Source organism: Lucilia sericata, unplaced genomic scaffold (assembly GCF_015586225.1).
Source record: "Lucilia sericata isolate MDLA Ls3-8-SP2 unplaced genomic scaffold, ASM1558622v1 Contig000034F_arrow, whole genome shotgun sequence".
In the NCBI taxonomy this organism is placed as follows: Eukaryota; Metazoa; Arthropoda; class Insecta; order Diptera; family Calliphoridae; genus Lucilia; species Lucilia sericata.
This window is the reverse complement of record NW_023994072.1, coordinates 791446-815364: the sequence shown is the minus strand read 5'-3', so window position 1 is coordinate 815364 and position 23919 is coordinate 791446. Positions and strand designations below refer to the sequence as shown.

At 29.1% G+C, this 23919-nt stretch overlaps 1 protein-coding gene across 4 annotated transcripts in view; it reads left to right on the top strand.

Moving 5' to 3' along the window:
• LOC119612412 (putative GPI-anchored protein pfl2) overlaps nucleotides 1–23919 on the top strand; it is a 214439-nt gene that overhangs the window by 185999 nt on the left and 4521 nt on the right. For all 4 annotated transcript variants that reach the window (XM_037968228.1, XM_037968221.1, XM_037968236.1 and 1 more), the window contains 6 exons: nucleotides 8508–9434; nucleotides 9500–10032; nucleotides 10097–10472; nucleotides 10534–10632; nucleotides 10699–11326; nucleotides 11861–12789. In XM_037968228.1, the coding sequence (XP_037824156.1) occupies nucleotides 8508–9434; nucleotides 9500–10032; nucleotides 10097–10472; nucleotides 10534–10632; nucleotides 10699–11326; nucleotides 11861–12789 (3492 nt within the window). The remainder of the gene's footprint in view (nucleotides 1–8507; nucleotides 9435–9499; nucleotides 10033–10096; nucleotides 10473–10533; nucleotides 10633–10698; nucleotides 11327–11860; nucleotides 12790–23919) is intronic.

Here is a 23919-nt window from a genome sequence, read left to right as displayed (position 1 = left end):
TGTCGATCTGACTATAACTGCGTCTTGTTGTTTAAGTCATTGATCTCACAGTGTCGCCCATTCTATTGCCTTAGACGCGTGCAACTTATACACACACTCTTACAAATGGCAATTATTTAATGTCGTTTACTTTACATACACGTAATCCTCTTAATAAATCATTTAATCGATCGTTTGTATGCAAACATTTTCTTATTAACGAAAAACCGAAAAAGAAAAACATTGCATACGAAAACCACTCAGTCGATTAAGATATGTCCGTCTGTCCGTCCGTCCGTCTGGCTGGCTGGCTGTCCATGTAAACCTTGTGCGCAAGGTACAGGTCGCAATTTTCAAGATAATTGGATGAAATTTGGCACGCACGTTTTATTTGACCCAAGGACGAAGCCTATTGAATATGGTTAAAATCGGTCCATTATTTCACCTAGCCCCCATACAACAGAACCCCCCGAAAAGGGCTTCTGAGCTCCTAATTATGTTAAATATACAGATATATCGATAAAATACGGCACAACTAAGTTTTATAGAAGTCTTGATAACCCTGCCAAATTTCATAAAGATCGGGCCCCATTTGACCCTAGCTCCCATACAAAGTCCCCTTCAGAAAATTACTTGAATGTCCCAAATTAACTTATAAACACAAATATCGCGATGAAATTCAGCACAATAAAATATTATGTAAATATAAATATATTCACAAAATTTTATCGGGCTTGGTCCATATTTGCCCCTAGCCCCCATATAAAGCCTCTATCAGAAAATTAGTTTTTCATCCATAAATTGCTTAAATGTTTCGGAATAAGGGAATATTGAAGATAAATGATTTATTATGAAAAATAAATACCATTTAATATTCATAACTGGTGTAGGGTATCATATGGTCGGCCATGCCCGACTATACTTTCTTACTTGTTTTTTCTTATATTTCAGCTGCTTACACATCTAATTCGCAAAAACTTTAAACTCACTCAGTATTTCCTTCCTTACTTCACCCCTACGGGCTAAAAGTGTATCAATAAGTTTTATATCTTTATAAGTGGGAAATTGCAAAAAAAAAAAAAAAACAAAATTATACAATTTACTATTCAAACTGTTAAACTGCTAAAGGCCCATTTACAAAACTATAATAGAGAAACAAAAAAGAATTGAAAACAAATCCTCAAAATTGTCTATCTTAGTTTGGCAATTTGAAAATTTTAACATTATCACTCGTTCGTTTTTTTGTATAGAAGATGAAAAACATACGAACATATGACAAATATTAAGACTTGGTACTAACTGTAATGGTTCAAACGATATGTACTTCTTTGTTGGCTTTTGTTTTGAAAGGAATTGTAATAATACACTGAGGAAATAATAGAGCTAAAAGCGTCATCAAGAATATCTCCTAATTGTATAAGTCATAGTATTCAAACTAGTTATTTTGTATGCTTAGGTTTTTTCAAGTCAACCATGCTTTAAAATTGTATAAAAAACTTGTTGGCACAATTAAACTTTTGCTGCATTAATTAACATTTTAATTTATATCTTATGCAAATCAAATTTGACAGCTTTAACAGTTTTTCACTACATATCTAAGCTTTTACTACAACAAACTGTGATTAGAGCTTTTCCTTCATTCCAACATGCTTCAATGACAACATTTCTTTGTGACATATAAACCACAAAAAACCGGCTTAGACTAATCAATTGTCATAAAGTTTTCATTTAATGGAAATCTTAAGTTATCCAGCAGTTACAATAACTAATTAATTAGTCTTAGATTTCCTGCAACTGCTTTAGTTAACAGTTTTCACTAACAAGATTATAGAAAAAAAACTAACCTAATTTTCTAATGTACATTTGTTGATTTTTCTAAGTGTAAAATATTGCGTATACATTCAATTTAAAACTTCCCACTTTAAAGTTTTAAACATTTTGCAGATAGAAAGAAGTAAACAATTTTTTTTAAGAAAAAAATATAATATAAAACTATATGACGTTGTCGTCGTTTGTTTTTTGGCTCATGGCTAAAGTAAAAAAAAAATTTGAACAAAAACTAAATAAATCGTTTGACAAAAATGGTAAAAAAACAAACGCTGTCTAAAATCTAGTAAAATAAAATAATCTTGGTCTATATCAGTAAATATTAAACATTAGAATAATAATAATACTTTTAGCAGCAATATTAAATAAAACTTTATAAGGAAATTGTTAAGATATAGATATTTTGACAAGATCTTTCTATTTTGTTTATAAATAAACAAGTTTAAGTTAACATCGAGATACATTGTGATAAAGTGTTTACTTTTGGTTTATAGACCAGAAAAAAATTATTTGTCTCAAGTAAATTTTATAAAGTTTTTTAGATTTTCAAAGATCAAAGCCTGTATTCGCTATGGAAATGGTACTAAATTTTTCCAAAAATAGTAACTTTTTGGATAAAAAGTTCAAATTATTTTGTTAACGTTTATCGACCAATCTACTTACTAACTAGTACACATTCTAGTCTATTGTATATTACTAATCTACACTGAGGAATAACCAGTAGAAGAGTACCGAAATTGATACAATCCGTTGTCAAAAACGAGTTAACCATGTTTGTTAACATTTAGACAACGGATGTGTATAAGATTTAAATAACACCCAGTTATCATTCTGACAACCACCCTTGTAATTTGACAACGCATCGTTGTCATTGCAACTATGCATTGTAGCCATTTCGACTACGCTATGTGTCATTTCGGCAATGCATCGTTGTGATTTCGACAACGAATCGTTGTCATTTCAACAACGCAATGTTCGGTTTGACAACATAGCGTTGTCATTTTGGTAACACATTATTTTTTTTTGTTAATTTGATAACGTCCTGTATTTTTTTTATATTTTTGTTGCTGGTTTGACAACTATCCGTACATACTTAGACAACGGATGTTATTGCAAAATTATAAACATTTTGGTGTCAATTTGGTACCAGGCATGTATAACTTTAAAACGTCTTCTTTCCCTCAAGTTTATTGACTGATCTAATGACTAGTCTATTCACTAGTCTATGGGCTAGTCTGTTGATTAGTCTTCATATTAATCTATTGACTAGTGTAATGATTAGTTTTCGTACTATTATATTGCGTAGTCGCACGACTAGTCTGTTGTCAAGTCGAATGACTAGTTTATTGTCTAGTCTAATGACTAGTCTATTGACTGGTCTAATAACTAATTTATTAGCTAGTCTATGGGCAAGTCTGTTGATTAGTCCGTTGACTAGTCTAAGGACTTGCCTAATTTCTAATCATATGACTAGTTTATAAACTAGTTTAATGACTAGTATAATGGTTAGTCTAATTACTACGCTGTTGTCTACACTTTGGGCAAGTCTGTTGATTAGTCTTTATACTAGACTGTTGACTAGTCATTATACTAGTCTGTGACTGGTCTAATCATTTGTCTAATGGATAGTCTATTCACAAGTCTATGGGCAAGTCTGTTCACTAGTCTTCATACTAGACTAATGATTTGACTTGAACTAGACTTTATCTAGGACTTGTATTATGTCTAGTCTGACGAATATTCAATTTACTGTTGACTAGTCTATTTACAATTCTATTGATTGTCTGTTAATTATTGCATGGAGTAGCCTATTGTCTAGACTAGTTTATTGACAAGTACATATATGGTCTATGTAGTTTATATACAATTCAAAATTTAATCATATAGAAAAAAGCATTGTAGTATATTTCGATGTCAAGATGTATTGAGAACTTTTCAACAGTATAGAATTTCCCATATCTGGACTGTATTATCATATTAAAGCATACGATCAGGGGTCGAATTAAACATTTTCCATTAATTTATTATTTAAACAAACACTATTAAAAATTATTCGTAATACACCTACACTTAATAAAATTCTTTTCCCACATAAATTATTTGTACTAATTTACGAATTTTCTCAATTTATTTTGTTAATAAAAAAACAGTAGATAAACAAAATGAAATTTCCATAAAATTTAATTGTTTATTTTTACATTTATAAACTCTCTATTATTTATTGTTTATAGTTTGTCTTAAAGGTTTTATTTTAATTTGTTATTTGTTTGATCGATAAAATAACAAACAATTCCACCATAGAATGCGTGTCAGTTTGTAATTTATTATAAGAAAATAAAGAAGAAGAAGAAAAAAAAAAAAAAAGAAATTCTCTTAAAAGAATTACAAACATGCAGTTTTATTTCCATTTAAGATAACAAATGATTTTTATTTCTATTTTTTCTATTACTTTAATTCGTATTTTTTGTTTAAATGAATGACATTTAAAAGTTTTTTTTTTAAAACAATTTGTATGCTTTAAATAGTTTTTCTATTTCTTTAATTTTTTTTCTTTCTAATAATGTGGGAAATATTCTGTTAAGTATAAAAATCATCTTTGCCATCTTGACAATTTAGAAGTATAAGAATCGTGTGGTTTTTTGACGTTTTAAAAAAAGAAGTTGTAGAATAAAGCCTGTCTTTGTGTTATTGTATTGAACTTCATTGAACTTTTTGTTTTTATGTGCTTTAGAAGTTTGATAACAAAAAAATCAAACACTCCATGACTGGTGGTGCTGTTTTATGATTTAATGCTTTCAAATTTGTCTTTCATATAATTTTTATGGTTTTTAATTCTTTTAAAGAAAATTGTATTTTTTTGTTTCATTGTCTGTTTTAAAATTTTTTGATAAGCTGTAGTAATTGTGAGATCATTTATTGTTAAATGTTCTATTATATATAGAAGAACAAATAACTTTCTAATTTGTTAAATTTTTAATGGAAAAAACATCTGGTCTAATAATGTGAAATTAGTTTTTGGTTAAAAATTATTTTTTTATATTGTTGTGCCAATTTACAGTAATGGTAATTGATTAAATTTTAATTGGTAAAGTACAATTGCTTGTAATTAAATTTTTACAAATTACAATTACTTGTTATTTTGAATTTTGATTCTTATAATTACATGGAATTTGTACCTAAATTACAATTAAAAGGAATTGTAATTTGTAAACTTCAATTACACATTTATTTAATTACAATTACAGGTATGTAATTCAATTACACATTACAAATAATTTTAATTGGAAAAACTTCAATTATAATTATATACAAGTAATTGTAATTGGTTATTGCTCAATTACACATTACAATCAATTGTAATTGATCATGTAATGAATTACTTTGTGTAATCATTACCCCCCATGCTTGTTAAAAATTCTGTTATTTTGAACCTTTCCAAAAAAAAACTAACTGTTCCAGTTAAATAAAATCTTGTAAAAACAATTTTATTTAATTGTTTTTAATTAAATCCACTACGTTTTCAATTTAATTTCTTGATAATATTTCATTAGTTCTTATTCAATATTACAATTCTCATAATTCTGATAAATTACTGTCAATCAATATAAGGTTTGTTTCTTTTTCTATTATTGCCATTTCCTTAGCTGCCTCCACACCCAGTAAGTGGTAAAAATTAAAAAAAAAAAAAAAAAAAAAATAATTGTTCATTTAAAAAGTCTTTAAAAAATATATATGATGTGATATCATACCAATTTAATTACAGCTCTAACAAAAAATACTAAAAAGTTAATAGTTGGTGACTTCTCATATAGTAAAAAACGTTGTCAACATTTAACGCCTACAGTTCATAATTTGATCCATTATATTGTACGTGTTTTAAGACAAGACAACAAGTAGCAAGTCTTATAAATCATTTAACTCTCAGAGAGTTGAAGATGGCGATCTAAACTTCTTAGCTTAATTAAAATGTTTAGTTGTGTATATATTAATCTCCACTTTTGTCTTTTCACCTACCTCTTCGTGTTATTGCAATTCCGGGGAAAAGAGGTGCTACCTTTATCTCTGGTCTGACGAGAATATATACTGGTGATGATCAAATACATCTTCGGCCTTTCCTAGAAAGATTTGATATGGTGTCGAGCCGGTACATTATCTGGTACCACGGGAAACGGTAGCCCGCAAATCAGAGTTCTTTGTCTTGACCCAGTTATAGGAGAGGTCCCTTCGGGGTGCATGTAGTGGTTGTGGTTTAAATCCATTCGCGGGAAGAGACTGATGCATGGTAAAGTCTATCATTCGAGATATGTTCGGTACTGTTGCCGCGACAACAGATGCCCCACAGAGGGGTGAATGTGGTACTAAACGCACCTTACCCACCTGTATACCTATAGTGAGTGTGTCGGATGTTATTCTTTATGAGTGTGTCAAATGAATGAGAAGTGTGCTGGAAAGGTAACTTATACAAGTGATACCATAGAATTTTCCTTCCTTGTTCAGTTAGTTTCGGGGTTTACTCTATTCATACCAGATTTACGACAGTTTGTAAGAATAAGTTCTCGGCTTATTTCATGGATTCATGATTCAGTTTACCGAATACTCCTCTAGGTGCTGTTGCCAACCCAATAGAGGCCATCCCATCAGCGTGGTTGTAAACGGAGTAGATGTTTTTGAATCTCGGTCAGAGGTTAGAGTTTTGGGCTTTGGTTTGTCTCCGATATTGGAGAAGTCTCTTGGGGGGGCATATGGTGGTTATAGCTTAAACCCTAAATCGCAGAAAGGAAATGTTGGTTAAAATACTGATACACGGTGAAATCTATATTTCGGGATCTAAATACTAAACCAGGGGAATTTTTCTTTCAATATTATAATACTTATCCATTTGAGTAATTAAGTTCATAGCATGATTTACCGGCTCTGCAAATATTTATTCCCAAGAAAAAATTATTACAATATCTTAATTTATCAAATAACCTTAAGTAGTATTTAACGCCTTTACTACTTAACTACATTTTTCTGCCTTTAGGGCAGCTAAATTTTTACATGTCTGATGGTCATGTGAAAACTAAAGTAATTAATTTTAGTTTGACGTCTAATTAGAATAAATAACAATTTCATTTAAGTAAATTTATTTAAATAAAGGCAAAAAAACTTCCCACTATTATCTTTTAAAACTAGGAACAATTATTATGCTTTAAATTAAATACTATTTTTTATTTTCAATTTCAAGTTACTAAACCAAACCAAAGCTAAATCAGTTTCATGTTAAATTAATGACCTGCTTATTAACCAAAAGAAAAAAAAAATAAATGTCAAAATAAAAATAAAAAAATAAAAAAAATTACAAAACATTTCATCATCTCAACCATTCATCTAATTAAAATTTTGTTTGGTTGAATGACAAGTTTCGCGTTAGTTCAATGGAAATTCGGTTGGTTGGTTGATTTATTCGTATGTAATTAAATATGGAATTCATATTAATAATAAAAAAATGAAAACATTAACCACAAAATAAAATGAAAAAAAAAATTAAAAAATAATAATAAAAACTTTTTGTTATTAGAGTATGCGAATAAAACTCAAAACCCACAATTAATGGTTGACATTGAAATTGTTGTTAGACATAAAAAACGTTCTCTTTATAACTTTATAAGAAACTGTTATACATTTTGGGGGTAGAGGAAATTATACCAATGTGAAATAAAATTTGTTAAATTACATTTTGTGCTTGTGGTATATTATTATTTAGATCTAGCCAAACATTTCTTATCATATCAATTTTTCATCCCCTAAAATATTTCAATTGCATTCTGATAATGATAATAGTGATAGTGATAATTGTAACATTTTTTTGTTATCTGACAACCATTTCTACAAAGTACCAAAAATTGCAACTCTTCAAGATTTTTTGTCCCGGAAATTCAAAGGACAAAAGTCGAAATCCCAAGAAGAAAGAGCATGTCACAAAGGTAAACCTTCTATTTAAAAGTCTACAAGTTGAACATTTATTTTATAAATAAACATGTCTTCGCACTGTTGTCTCAAAGATGGTCAAAACGGTATTATTTCGAAAACTTGATCTGATGGAGAGGCCAGATTCAGACTCAACCCTGCTTAATCCTTTGGAAGAGTATAATTTGGTCTCTGGGTTAAAACTTGGTTGTCCTGTGTTATCCATTTAAGTAAAATTGTGGATAATAAAAAGATATAATAAGATGAATTACTTAAAACTACTTTATTAAGCAACTTTGTGTTAAAAATGTTCTAAATTTTGTAATAAAACTGTGGCAACACTAAACGTAGTAGCCTCCAGGAAGGAATTTTGTTAAAGCTAGACGTACCAGCATAAATTTTTAAACATTTTTTACAAAATGATTTAGCACAACATTTTTACAAAAAATCCAAATTTGTTAAAAATAAAATATGAAACTGAATAATTTGTTCACTAATTTAAATTATGAAAATAAAAACATAAAGGATATTAATAATTTCAAGGTAAACTAGTTTCTATTGACAACAAATAATTTCATAACAATCAGGACAGCTGGTACTTTGACAGATGTCAATAAAAACAGATGTGTCTTTGATAACAAATAATAACTTTGTGGTAAATTGAGAATAATACTTTAAATTTCAAAAATATATTCGAATTTTCTAATCCTTCTCTTAACTAATTAAATATTCTCTTTCTTACTCTCTTACAGAATGAAGCCCATGATCTGGTACGACGTAATAGCAATAGTGCGACAACTCAACAACAGACCGGCAAAAGTAACAGCAGTGTTAGTAGCAGTGGTGATGGCCTATTATTAAGGCGTGCCATGGATTGTTTGCCTCTGACACATGGTGTGGGTACACATCATCCACATCTAATGGCTTCTAGTAATACAGTCAATGTAACTGTAGCACCATCCTCAGCCGTAGTGGCGGCCTATCCACATCATCATCACCTGAACCTCAATCATCATCATTTGTTAAGTCATCATTTGCCGTATAGCAATAACTACAGTGGTCTGCATCATACATCGACGACGTCGTCCAACAGTCACCATCACAATCATCCACATTTGAATATACACAGTGAACAGACGAAATCGTTGCAGGAGTTGCAGCATGAAGTTGGGGCACTGTTGGAATTTCGTGATTTAGTTATAGAAACATTTCCCGATCTCAAGCAAAAAATGGCTTCCATATCGTCGGCAGCGTCGACCTCTTCCTCGACGGGTGGCGGTGTTGGCAGTGGAAATGTTATGACAAATGGTCAATCGTCGTCGGTGAGTGTGAGTAGTAGTGGCTCGACGATACCTTTGACCAGTGGTGGTACGTTGGTATCGCGTCGTGAATGGGAACCTGGCATAAGGGTGAAACGTAAGATTTCTCAGAAAGAACAACCCGCCGCCATAGAATTAACATCGTCGTCTTCGTTGACGAGAAGTCGCAGTAATTCCCATAGCGGCAAAAAAGAGCCAAAGAGTAGTAGTGGTGGTGGAGGTGTTGTTAGCGGTAGTGGCGGAGCCACAAGTGGTGGTGAAAATAATAATGGTAGTGTAGTACAAGATTCTGGATTCTCCACGGAAACTAGTTCATCCAAAGAGGGTCATAGTGCATCTTCAACAAATGGTGCTTTAACGGTAAGTCACTAAAACTTTAAAACAAAATTATAGTATTGCTAATTTAAATCTTTTAATAACCAAAGGGCGCCATTGCATCAAATCGTTTATCCTGTCCAGAGTCCGATGATGAGTTATTAAATCTCCTAGATGTTATACACCGCAAGTCGAATCGTTTACGAGAAGAGGTTGAACATTTACAGAATTATGAGCGTCAACATTTGCAACCAAGTTCGAGTGCAGAACGTGATCATCCTGACGTAGCCACCTCTTCCGCTGAAGGTGCCACCGGTCTTTCCAAGTCCAGCAGCAGTAGTGCCAATACAGCTTTAACACCAAAAACCTTCCGTGAGCATGTTGAGCGTCTGAATAAAGAAGACTTGCAGCAGCTGCGCAAAGAGCGCGATCGCCTGCTGGATAAATTGGCGGAAATGGAGGCTGAAACATTGACAGGCCGCATAAAAGCTGCCAAAATGAGTGAACAAGTTGAAGAGTTGATAAATGTGAAACGAGATCTAGAGGAACAGCTAAAGCTGGCGATGGCACAGAGATTAGAGTTAAACTCTAGAGTGCAACAGTTGCAGCAACAACAGCTGACACAGAGTAAAAGTTCTAACAGGTAATTTTGGTGAAATAATAAAACTTACAGTGAATATTTATAAAGTTTACTTCCTCTCTTGCAGTCAATCGGATTTTTCCAGTAGTCCTCGTACATTTCTTTCCTCTTCGGCTAATACAGTTTTATCTACGGTTAGTGCAAACTCATCTAGACAAAATACATTCCAACCTGTCGTGGTGGAACAGCAGACCACGGATCAGCAACAACATAATCATTTAATACCATTCCATCAAAGCATTGGCAGTGATAATAAACGTAATTCTCAACTACAGCAATTCTCACCCGATCAATTGGGTCGTTTGGATGGCATTGTTAGTACGCCAGGAGATCGCAATGCCAAATGTAGGGTAACAGATTCAAAACGCTTTGCCGCTATACTCCTAGAGACTAGTGTCATAGAATTGCGAAGACATTTATTAACATTAACTGTTAAGAATCAGGTAATTTATAATATTTTAGGAATATTCGACAATATTTTAATTTTCTTAATTGGTTTTACAGGTTTTAATGCAAAAACTTGACCAAGCTTCTAAAACAAAGGGTCATTTAGTCAAACGTTTAGACAAATCCAAAGAAGATGTTGAAGATTTAAGATTTCAGGTGGGTTTAATAAAACACAATTCTGTTATGATGTAATCATATTTTATATTGTTTTTTATTTTATAGCTTGAAGAAAAGAACATAGAATTAGAAGGTACTAAAGCTCAACTACGTGTTTTAGAATCTAGACTGCACTCAATAACACCCAGCAGCGGTGCTGCCACCAATTCCTATTTACACTCGCAAAATGACTACGAAACTAATCGTTCTTCAGCCTCTACCACTCTAATGCTAAGCAGACGGGGTGGTGGCGTTGGCAGTGGCCTAAATACCGATTCTAGTGATATTCGCTCCTCCACGCCCATATCAGCCTCCACACACAATGGCCAAATGCCTCAGCCCATAACAATGCAAATATCGACGCCCAGCATGAAGGCTATGACTCACTTACCCATGGATGATATGCAACATCATAGTAGTAGTACAGAATCGGCTCATGAACATGATGTCGTACATCATGAGACCATGACCATCAGCCAAATGCAGACTAAACTGGAAAATGGTCGTAATATAAGACAAGCTATAATGAGTACTAGTGTCGATGGTGTTAGTCCATTCGAACAGCAATTGCAGCAACAACAGGTGGCTGCTATTAGAAATCAGGTGCAAGCCTTAAAGAAATTTAGTGGTGTAACGGCTACGAAACCAAGTAAAATACCATTGCCTGGTAGTAAAGCGGCGGCATATTTTGCAGGTAATTTAAACATATTTTTTTAATTTCTGTTTTTGTTCTCTTGGATCCAGTTAAAAATCTAACCAAAATCAAAAATTATTGCATTGACTAATACAGAATTAAGTTCTTCGTTTATATTTGCATAAAATTGGACAATAGAACAATTCATCATAGATCCTACATAAAGTTTCAAAATATGCTGATCTTTATTTGAGATATCTTAAACTAAAGTTTGAGAATTCAGGTATTTCGCTATATCTCTAGTATTTTTGCTATTAATGCAGAACATTTTAGAAGAAATCGCGCTCTTATATCATCAGAGTTTAGTTCAGATCGAAACTATAGGAAAGTATATACTGGTTTCGTTTTAAATGTTTGTTGACCTCTGCAATTCAGAATCTAGTAAACCCTTTACAAAACTTTCCCGAATTTTTTAAACTTTAATTGAATTTGTCCTTGAGAATGTTAAATAGAGATACAATTCGATTAATTACTAATGTTTGGGATCTTTCTTTATCAGTCTTTAATTTACTCTCCTCTTCTCTAATTTTACAGGAAAACCACCATCCGGCAGACCCTCAACAGCAGGTCGATCGCCTCCCTCAGCAAATTCTTCAGGTTCCTCCAGTCGTTCACCATTGAGTAGAAGTACTGGCAATCTATTGTATTCCAAATCACCGAATAGCCTGAAAAGAGCTGATTCAGCACAAAGTATACGCAAAGATAATAATTCATCTTCGCTTAGCACCAACACCAGTCGCAGTTCCACCTCGTCATCCATACCAATGGCAACAACATCATATGGCTCTGCCTCTAAATCATATGTTGGTGGTGGTGGAAATGGTTCTATCAACACAACAAGCAATAACACTTTAAATAGTCCGTCCTCGAGAATTTTACAAAATTCTCCATTACCAAAACCAAAACGTGAGTCGTTGTCAACGAAAGTCAGACATATGGATTCCTTATCGCGTGCTTATCACCATCAACACAACAATACGACGCATAATTATTCCAACATCAGTAATACTAGTGATAATACACCCACGACAATTGTGCAATCGAACACATCACCCACAACTGCCACTACACCAGGTGGCGGCAATGGTGCCGGTAGTTATTTGATTAGTAGTACGCCAAAAACATCAACTATAGCAGCTCAACTTACCTCTTCATTACGTAAAGATTTACAATTAAGTTCCAGTAGTTTTAATCATCCAGCGCCATTTCAACGAAGAGCTACCGCCTCCTCAGCGGTTCAATCAAATTCCAATAACAGCAACACACAGACTACTAGACGTTTCAGCAGTGCTTCCGTGATGGGAGCTCGCTCGGCTAGACAGGCTTCCCAGGATTATGAGGGTCAACATAACAGCAATGTGAGTGGCAATAGTGTTGCAGCCGGTGTGATCAGTTCTTCTTCATCGACGCACAGTGGTGGCGTTAACAATGGTGGCACTGCCAGTGATAGCGATAGTGGCAAGGTACGCACTTTAAAATCAACATTTTTGGGTTGGCTTAATAAAATCTAAAATAAAACTTATAAAAAGGCAACATTTAATTAAAAAAAGCAAAAAACATTAAACAAAACAAACAGAAACTGATTGAATCTTAAATAATATTTATTATTGTTCTTATTATTTGTTTTTGTTTAAAAACTCATTAAAACAACAACAACATTTGCTGTAGTAGTTTGTTAACCACATGTGTAATTTGTCCTTTTTACTATTTTTGTTTGTTTTTTTTTTTTCTTTTCTAATTAATTTTTTTAAATTTGTACATTTGCTGCGTACATTTACTACACACTCATACATTTATAACATATACATACATACGTACATACATACTATATAACACAATAATTGCATATACATAATATGATTTTTACTATATAAACATAAACATACTTATTATACAATATACATACATAAATACTTTATGGAATTAATAATATAAATATTAATCAAACGCCCTCATTCTTAATCATAAAATTAAAAACAAAAAATTAACTGGAAACAACAAAACAAACATTTCAAATTCTTTTTTTTTTTTGGTTTAAAATAATATTGATTATTGTTTATGCCGTTTCGTTTATTAAACCAGCAAAATTTTAACTGCTTTATAACTTGGCTACAAAAAAGTATTTTTTATTTATTAATAATAATTAAGTGTTACAGTTATCATATTTTTTTGTTAATAAAATCCACAACAAAGCAATCAAACAAATCAAAAACTAAATATAAACAAATCCACAAAAAAGAATTATTAACTTGTTTCTAAATTTTGTTTTCTCATTAACTCCCTGCCCTCAAACTCATTTCATCTCATTTAACCCTGCTAAACTCTAATCATACTCTCATTTAAAGTCATTATTACAATTTACATAAATACATTTATTTATAAATATAATTTTTACTTTTAATTTTTATGTATAAATTAAAATAGTGTTTATTATTATAATAATTATTACAACAAATATAAATTATTTAACTAAATAAGTCTAAAAAACAAAACAAAAGTAATTGCTATACATTTATTTACTCTTCATTATCAAACACATAATTTCTAATGCTAATATCTCCCCTCCTTTCCTTTACTCCTCCGCCTCGTTTCATTATATTTTCCTTTCATTAACTTTGTTCTTGTTTTAAAGTTTTTTTTTGTTTAATAGTAAGTTGAAAAAAAGAAAGAGAAAAAACTTAGTAATAATAAAAAAATGTATAAAACAATCATAAACCATCATGTTTATTTATTTATTTCTATTTTACGTTTGTTCGTTCGTTTGTTATTAATTAATCATTTTGTGTTTGTATAATTAAATTACTTTATACATATGTATTTGTTGGTTGGTGACATTGTATTTTATTTTACATATTTTTCTCATTTATTTATTTGGCCTCGTAAAACAATTGTAAATACAACTTGTATCTATTTTTTATGGTTTAGCGGGTGCTCTTTTTTAACTAAACAACAATATAAATTTTTAATTGCTTGTATTTTCCCATAGATACAGTTTTGAATCGCAAGAAACTTTTTAATTTGATTAAAGTTGTACAAACAAAAAATTTACTATTTAAAACAATTTAAACAATTAGATTATTGCTCTTGTGTGGGCTTCTGTTGGATAAACGGGTGTTAAATTTAAAGAAATTTTGAAAATAAATTATGTTTCGGTTAAATGTTAGCCAAATTTCGGTTGTTATAGTTTAAAGTTTTGTTATTATAATACTTTTATTACATTAATATAGCATTTCAAATCCCATTGCATTCGCTTTATATGCTTTACAAAACATTCATATATTGCTTAATATACATGATTAATTTTTATCATATCCCAGGAAAAATTGTATTTATTCCACAACTAGTTCTAAAATGCGTTCTATTAGCCTGTACATATTCTAGTTTGGCGTTGATACTACTGATTTTTATTCGAATTTGTCATCTACGGATCTGAATCTGAGGAAGCGTTATGGAGTCGCCACTCGTTCTTTGAAATAGTTCTGGAACTAGTTCTTGAATCAATCGAATTTATCAACCACGCAACTTTATTTAAAAATAGTTCTTTTTCAGCATTTTTTGTTCGAAATTATTAAGATTAATATCAATTTTGATAAAATGTTGAAGAATTATTATTATTCCAAGAAATTTTTTCGAAGGTACTGTGCATTCCATTGAACTAGTTTAGTGCCAATGTATAACTAGTGTCAAATAATAACAATGTTCCGAGAAAGGACCTGAAGAAGTAATGGCGATATCACTAGTTCCAAAATTTTTGTTTTAGAATCTGAAGTGGTTCTCTTTGCACTCTTTCCAGAACTAGTTTTTTCCTGGGAAATTTATTTTAGATTTTCGAAAATTTATAAAATTTTCTTTTAAAGTTTAACAATGAGAGTTTTTCTCGGCACTCATATTAAAATTCTCACTACTTCCACAATGAGTTCAGCATTAATTTTTATATGAACTTGCCAAGCCGCAACAACGTCAATGAAATCTAAATTACTTTTAACAATTTTCTGAACACTTGAAAAACGTTGGCATATTTTAAGTTATTCCGAAATAAATTGCTTTTTAATCTCAATTTGAAACTTCTTACAATGTAAATTTAGACCATAGGATCCCACAGTTTATTTGCTTGCTTAAGTAACACTTTCGGTGGCACATTTCTGAATCTTGGACTCATATTACAACTTAAATATATTTAAATATGGGTCCGCGAAACTAAATAAAGGATATAACGTTTTTTATTTAAATTCAGAATAATTCCGCAGCAATAATTGTATAAGTTCCACAACTAATTCTAGATGGCAGTGACTTGTTCTACAATATACATATATAAACTATATAGTTTGGAGTTAAGATAAAAGACATTTGTTTCTAGTTGTTACCTTTGTTCCGTGAAAGGTTTATAAAGTCGACAATCGTTCCATGGAACGTTTCTAAAACCATTTGACTTTTGTTCTCTCCGAACTTCATCTTAAGAACGAAATTTATAGATTGATTTCACAAAAATCATATAATTTCTTAATTTTTTCAAAATTTGGTTTAAAATACGATACGAAACAGATTGTGAATCGGTCAATTGTTTTATTTAAAATATAGAAAGTAGTTTATAGTTTAATAAACAAAATTTAGCTCCTTTGTAAAAACTCTAAAAATGTTCGCTATTTTTGAGCAGACAAAGTTAGTATAACTTGAATCAAGGATGGACAATTTAGTACTATTGTACTTCTTCACGACTTTATAAATACTTTTTTATATTATAAACTTTTGCTAAGACTAGTAGGTTGATTAACGACTAATCTAGAATCGACTAGACTAGACAATATACAAGTTCCAATCTATTGACTAGTCGATAGATTTGATCACAAACTAGTTAATAGACTAGTCCGAAAGGCAATCAGTAGTCTAGTCAATGGATTAGTCCATAGACTAATCAATATATGTATTAGTTCATAGACTAGTCCAAAAATTAGTCTTCTGGGAAAGAGAAAGGTCAATAAATGACTAGCACATAGACTAGTCCGAAGAATAGTCAAGAGTCATATATTCATAGGCTATTCTAAAAAACTAATTCTCTTAATATTCATTAGACTAGCCAAAATTACATATGTAGACTGGTCAGTAAACTATAGACTAAGTCATAGACTACATAGTCATGGGTTAGTCTATTGACTAGTCAATAAACGTGTTCATTGATTAGTCAATATATTAATCCATTGACTATACTATAGACTATGTAGTCTGCAAACAAGTCCCCATCATGACATAGAACCTGCGGTGTTCATATTATGAACTTCATAAACATTATTCATAAACATTTATCAAAAGTTTATAGTACAAATTTTGTATGAAAATTTGATTTATAAACCTTTGAAAAAAGTTTATGAATAAGGCAGTTAGGTTATAGAGTAATCCTATTATAACATTAAATTTCTTTAGTATAAAAAATTAAAAGATTACCAGAAACAGCAACGAATAATTTGAAGTTTATCCTGACAATTAATTCTAATTATGATTATAAAAGTAATACAATTATTAAAACTAAATTTAAAAGGCGGAAATTAAGTTTATTCTTTTCAGAGCACAATTACCATAAAAAGTGAATAGATACATTTAATAAAAAGTGACCAAATAAATACGAGTAGATGTCACCAATCTTCTTCATGATTCCCCCACATAACTATCATCCTACCCTACTTCAACAGAAATCAATTCATATACATATTAATAACAATAACTTCACATTGAAAATCATAAATCAAACATAAAGATACAAAAAAAAATAAAATTGTTCAAATATACAAAACCATTAAAAAATCATATATTTTTATGAATTTCATTAAATTAAATTCTACATAAATATTAAAACAACAATAATGTTGTGAATTAATGAATTATAAATGTAATATAATCAAATTATTATAAAACATAAATTTGATTTGAAATGTTAAACACACTTACATGTCGTACACAACTAAAATATTTAAATGAAAATCCTGAGGCCATATTCTGGCATTCGATAGTGATCGAAATTTCTAACAATTTTTTATATGATTATGTTAAGGTTGCGAACGCTTTCGAATGCCAGAAATTGCCCCCTAGTATTAAAAAGCTATTTTAAATTAATTCCTAATTCAATACAGTAGCGTCTACGTATTTTGTGTTTATTATTGAAAAATTTTCTGTAATTGTCTGTGTAAAATTGTTTTAATAATATCTGGGACTTATGTTGACTTAGGCAGTTTAACAATATTGTCACAGATATTATCTTCCCAAAATATTCATTGTAATTCAATTTCTCATTCACCATTATCGCTAATAAAGTAAATTTCTAACGGGCCAATGATTGAAACTTTAGGTTCGTCTAAATTAAAAATATTAGAGGCAATAAATTTTTGACTTTACGTTAGTGGTGAATAAGTTTTCTAAACTGAAGAATGAAGTCTGTTTCAAACGAAATAACACCAATAAAAAAGTATTAAAATTAATTGATGGCAAAACATTAATCATTATATTTACCTAATTTCATTTCTTTTTCTAATTATTAACATGTGACTAAATTTTATACAAAAAAACATAAATAAAAAGACTTGCCTACTAATATAAATATAATATAAAAGATGATGGTTAAAATCTTTTAATAATTATGTTAATTATTTAATAACTGAAAAATAAAAAAAGGAAATTAACAGTTTATTTTTAAACATGTATATACAATTCATCTTGCCTTGATCAGAAGATTTTATAATGCAGTTTCTTTTCTAAACAAAATTCAAAATTACATTCTTTTAAAATGTTTTCTTGCCAATCGCATAATACAATAGACTCCCAGTTTGTATTTAAAAAAATTTTAGATTTTCACTTGTAATTCGATTTACCAAAAGTCTTTCCTTAAATTTTAACAAAGTTTAAACTTAAGCTGGAATTTCCTTTTTAAAACTTTGTATTAAATAATGTATTTTTATAAATTTATTTGAAATTTTGTTTATTACTTTTTCTTCTTTAATTTATTTTAAAACCAAAACTAATTTTAAAAGTCAATAATAAGTTTTTTTTATGAGTGTATAATTTATTATTAAATATTATTATAAATATTATTTTGTTTGTTTATAAGTACTATATTATGTTAAATCACTTTGTTTATAAGTTCTACCTGTTTTTATCGCTATAATTAACTGATATATATAAAAAAATATAATTAAAAATAATATGAACAACAAATTTAAACGGTTTTATTTAGAATGCAACTAAAAGGATTGTTTGCTGCTGTAATTTAATATGTTAAGGACATGTGTGGAGCTATTTTAAAATTATTTAATATTTAACTGTTACTAATAAGTTATACTAACCTTATTTTTAGTTAATCTGCTCAATAGTTTGGAAGATATTCAAGAATATTTAGGAATGAATCAATACTGATGCTATTTAATTTTGACAAATCTTGCAAATTGGTCTTACTAAATTGGTCGAACTAAATTTTTGACCACTCTGTCTGGGTCTTGAACTTTAGAAAGTAAAGTTACTTGGGTATATGAGCTGGTCTGGTTGTGTTACCCAAAAACAGATCCTTCCTCTATCCACCCACATTAAAAATCACGATCCATGTTCAGCACGGTAACAAAACATCCCAAGGCACAAACTAACGACTCTATCTTGTAGGTATTATTATAATAGATCCACTTATCGTGCAGTGTCAGAGTGCACAAGATTTCAGTCCTAATGCCCAACAGAACAGGGCAAAGAAAGTGTTCAATAAACTCTTCCTCGTTATGTCGAAGTCTTTAAATGGAATATTCGGTCTCCAAGCGTGAGCACCTATTAAACAGTGTAAACGTAACCTCACAAGCTCAACGATCTTCGGCTAAATGTCGAGTAAATGGCAAATGTCAGAGCACACAAGATTTCAGTCCTAATGCCCAACAGAGCAGGGCAAAGAACATTTTTAATAAACTCTTCCTCGTCCTCATTATGGAAGTAGTCGTTAAATGGAAGATTTGGTCTCCAAGCGTGAGCTCATCGACCTTTGGCCAAATGTCGAGTAAATGGTTTTCAGGTTACAGAAGACCGTTTTTGCCCATTCAGAGTCGCAATCTAGTCAGAGATCCCAACATTAGCAAACCGATCTGGATGTTTTGTTGACACCAGATAGATATTAAATAGCTAGTTTAATGACAGTACAGATTCCTATTGTACATCTGTTGTACTTCCTCCAGTGCACCGCCCATTTTATGACAGAAATCCCATCCTATAGGATGCTACCTTGTTCGTGTTGCATGACACTCGCCGTTTTGTTATAATAAATAAATAATATGAATAATCCTAACTATCAATCTCTTGCCAGAACTCTGCGTAGAAGTGCAAAAGTCAATGTTCGCATGTAACTCCTAAGACAGATATAATTAGACTTCTAGGCCTCTGCAGTGTTGAATCAAACTGTCGGCAAGCAGCCACGACTTTGCGGATCTCTCTAGAGTCTACATTCGCTAGGCTTATTTGTTCATTCGCTTCACATATTGGTTCGTTGCAACACACATGGCCCAGAATAGTTGTGGAACTTATATACAAATAGATTTTTGAAAAGTTAAAATTTTTTGTCAGACTTTCAAAGTATCTTGAGCAAATTATGAAATAATTTTAGTATAACTTGGAGTAATATGGGTTATAACTCCTTGATCTTGGAAAAATCGTTCTGGTGTACCGAAGAAAAATTTTCTATAGAAAAAATTGCCCAAAACCAGAAATTCTAACTACCTCTCAAAGACATTTTAAATTTCTAATAGATTTCAGAAACAGATTTACTAATTTAAGTTTGAATAAAATTAAAATTATTTGAGTTTCATGACTCAATTTTAATATCTCAATTTTAATATCTTTAGTTAATAAACTATTTAAAAGAAGGAAACTAATGTAAAAAATGTAATACTTATTTTTACAATATGAAAATAATTTAATTGGACCGGGTAATTGTTTTCGATTTCCATTGATCTTATATTTTTATAAAATACTAATCTCATTATGATCATTTACATTGTCGTTACTAAAAGCACGTCATTCATTTCATTTTTTAGCACCAACTAATCCATATTAAATGTTTTATGTTTATTTTAAAATATAAAAAATCACACACATACACACAAAGCTGTTACTAAACTGTAAAAATTCCTCTCAACAAAATAAATGTAATTTGTTAATTTTCGCATTTTGTATGTTAAATGTTTGTTTGTACTACAATATTAATATTTAATTGCAACAATCAAAAATCTACCTAAAATGTATCTAATTTTCTGTATTTATTTTTTTTTATACTTTTTTTTACAATATTATCTGTCTATAACTCAAAAAAACAAAAACCAAACCAAAACGTCTTCCTGTCTACTTGAACACCAAAATAAATAAATTATTAATAATAAATCCTAATTAAAAAAATATAAACAAATTCAATTCCCCCACAACAATTTGTGCAACAAAAATTAAAAAACAACAACTACACAACAAACAAATATGTCTAACAATGTTATGTGTCCCCTCTAATTTTGTTAAAAAAAAAAATGTTTTAAACTAAAGAGAATTTCCAAAAAAATCTTAACAGCAAAATAAACTTAAAATGCATGTGAATGTTTTACAACAATATTTAAAACAAAATATTTAATTAATAATTAAATAATCCACAAAAAAAATGTGTAAAATTAAAAACCAAACACAAAACAAATATTCTTCACACAAAATTGAAATATTTTGCAACTTCATTGTAAATGATCCCACAAAAGTTGAATATATTTTTGGAAGATGACCCCCAAACAACTTGCAATGAAACAAATCATAAACAAATCACCATTGAGTCAGCAAAGCATGTGACTGACTACTGGCTTAAAACACCTTGAAAGCGAGAAGAAAGAGAGAGCGACATGAAAAAAAATATCAAAATATATTTTACTGGCTGTGGGCTTTATTTAACGATTATACACATATATTGTAATATATATATAATTTAAAAAAAACCATCATTATAATATAAATATCCCAAGGATTAAGGATATTCCTCATAACCCCCTCAAACGCAAACAAAAGTTAAAAGAAAAACAAACAAAAATAATAAAATATCTAATAAATAACGTACATATATACTATATAAAATGGAGTTGGTTTGGATCTACATTATTTGGACCTATGATTATGATTATTTTGTATGTGTATGTGTGTTTGTATATTTAGGATCTCTATATTATATAAAAATTAATCAATCTATAAAATACTACATATACGTATTGGAGCTGCTCTAACACCCAAACTTCACCCATCAACGTTTAAAGCCATCATCATCATTGTCTTCATCTTCTACTCGTACGTACAATCTCGATCTTCGTGTTACTTCGTATTTTAGCTTTTTACACAATTTTCTTTCTTACGAAAACCAATAAAATATATAGAAAATTTTATGAGTAACTCTTAAAGAACAGGAAGAGAAAAAGTGGGAGTGTGTAAGAGAGAGAGAGAGAGTGAAAGAGATAAAAGTGACTTTCGTTGGCCGTTTTATAACCCGTAAGTTTTCTTTTGAAATTTCATTTTTTTCCTTTCCAAAATTAGTTTAATTTAGTTTTAATAAACGATTAGTTTAGTTTAAAGCACCATTTTATTTAATTTTTTTTCTTTCTACTTCTTCCACTATCCTGATGTAGTTTTAGTTGATTTTTTTTTTAGTTTTCATTTTACCCTTTAAAACTTCCTTATTTTACCGCCTCACATACTTTTTTAGTTTAGTTTAAGTACTATGGGTAAGTTTAACAAAAATTAAAAAAACCTTGGTTAACACTTTTAATTTAGTAGAAAATTTTAATTCTAAATTCTTACAAATATGAAAGAATTTTAAAATTTGCCTAATTTTTTACTAAAACCCCTAATTTGGTTTAACCCTCGAAATATATCTAATATTATTCAAAAACTTCTTGATTAAATATTTCTGAAATTATTTAATTTATTATAGTTTTTCAAAATTAAAAATAAATTAAACTTCAATTAGAAATTGCAAATTACTATCCAAATTTTTGATTTGAAATTTTTTGTCAAAAATTCTAAAGTTTTTGGCAAAAAATCGAAATTTGTTAACTAAAAATTTCTGTTAAAAATTCAAAATTCCTTTTTAAAATTGAAAATTTGCGTTTAAAATTGAAATTTTCTAATCGAAATTTTAGCTTAAATAAGAAATTTTCGATTTCTATTTAAAAAAAAATTAAAATTTATATTTGAAATTTAAATATATTTCGGGGTTTTCAAAAATTTTGAATCCAAAATTTATAATTTCAAAATTTTTATTCAAAATTTTTATTCAAGATTTTTATTCAAAATTTTAAAATTATATAAAATTTTTTTTTAAATTGAAAAATTTTTTAAAATGTAAACTTCTAATTGAATTGAAATTTCTATTCGAAATTGAATATTTCTACTCAAAATCGAGAATGAAATGAAAAATGTTTATTCGAAATTAAAAATTTCTCTTTAAATTTGAAAATTTTTATTTGAAATTGGAAATTTCTATTCCAATTGAAATATTTTAAAAATAATTTTTATTTTTACAAAAAAAAAAAAAAACATTTCTATCTGAAATTGCAAATTATTATCCAAAATTTATCATTTTAAAATTTCTATTCAAATTTTTAAAATTATATAAATTTTTTCTATTCGTAATCGAAAATTTATATTTGAAATGGAAAATTTCTATTCGTAATTGAAGAACTTCTATTTGAAATTAAACTTTCTATTGAAAATTTAAATATATTTCAGTTATTTTGATTTTTTTTTTTTGGAAATTATTTTTTTTACAAATTAAATATTTCTATTCGAAATTGCAAATTACTATCCAAAATTAATAATTTCAAAATTCCTATTCAAAATTTGAAAATTATAGAAAAAATCTATTTTCAAAATTTAAAATTTCCATTTTAAATTTCTAATTAGATCGAATATTCTATACGAAATTAAAAAATTTTCTAATTAAAATTCAAAATTTCTATTTAAAATTGAAATGGAAAATTTCTATTTGAATTTGAAAAGTTTTTTGAATTTGACATTTTTTTATTAAATTGAAAATTTTTATTCAATTTTTTTATTCTATTCCAAATTGAAAATTTCTATTTGAAAGGTTTTTTTCTTGAATTTGTCTTTATTTTTAAATTGAAAATTTTTACTCCAAATTGAAAAATTTTACTTTGAAATTGATACTTTTGACATTTTGCATTTCTATTCGAAGTTGAAAATTTATATACCAAGTTAAAAATTTCTATTCCAAAATTCAAATTTCTATCTGAAACTAAAAATTTTTTTCGAAAAAAAATTCTTTTTACAAATGCAAATTTCCTTTTTAACTCGTCGAAATTGAAATTCTATACGAAGTTAAATGTCCATTTGAAATTGAAAATTATAAAAAATATCCCGTCGATATTTAAATTTTTCACATTTTATATTTCTATTCGAAGTTGAAAATTTCTATTCCAAAATTTTTATTTCAAACTCAAAATTTTTGTTCGAAATTGAAATTTTCTATTCGATATTAAAAACTTTTATTCAAATTTTAATAAAGTTTTAAAAATCTAAACAACTTAATAATATTTTCATGATTT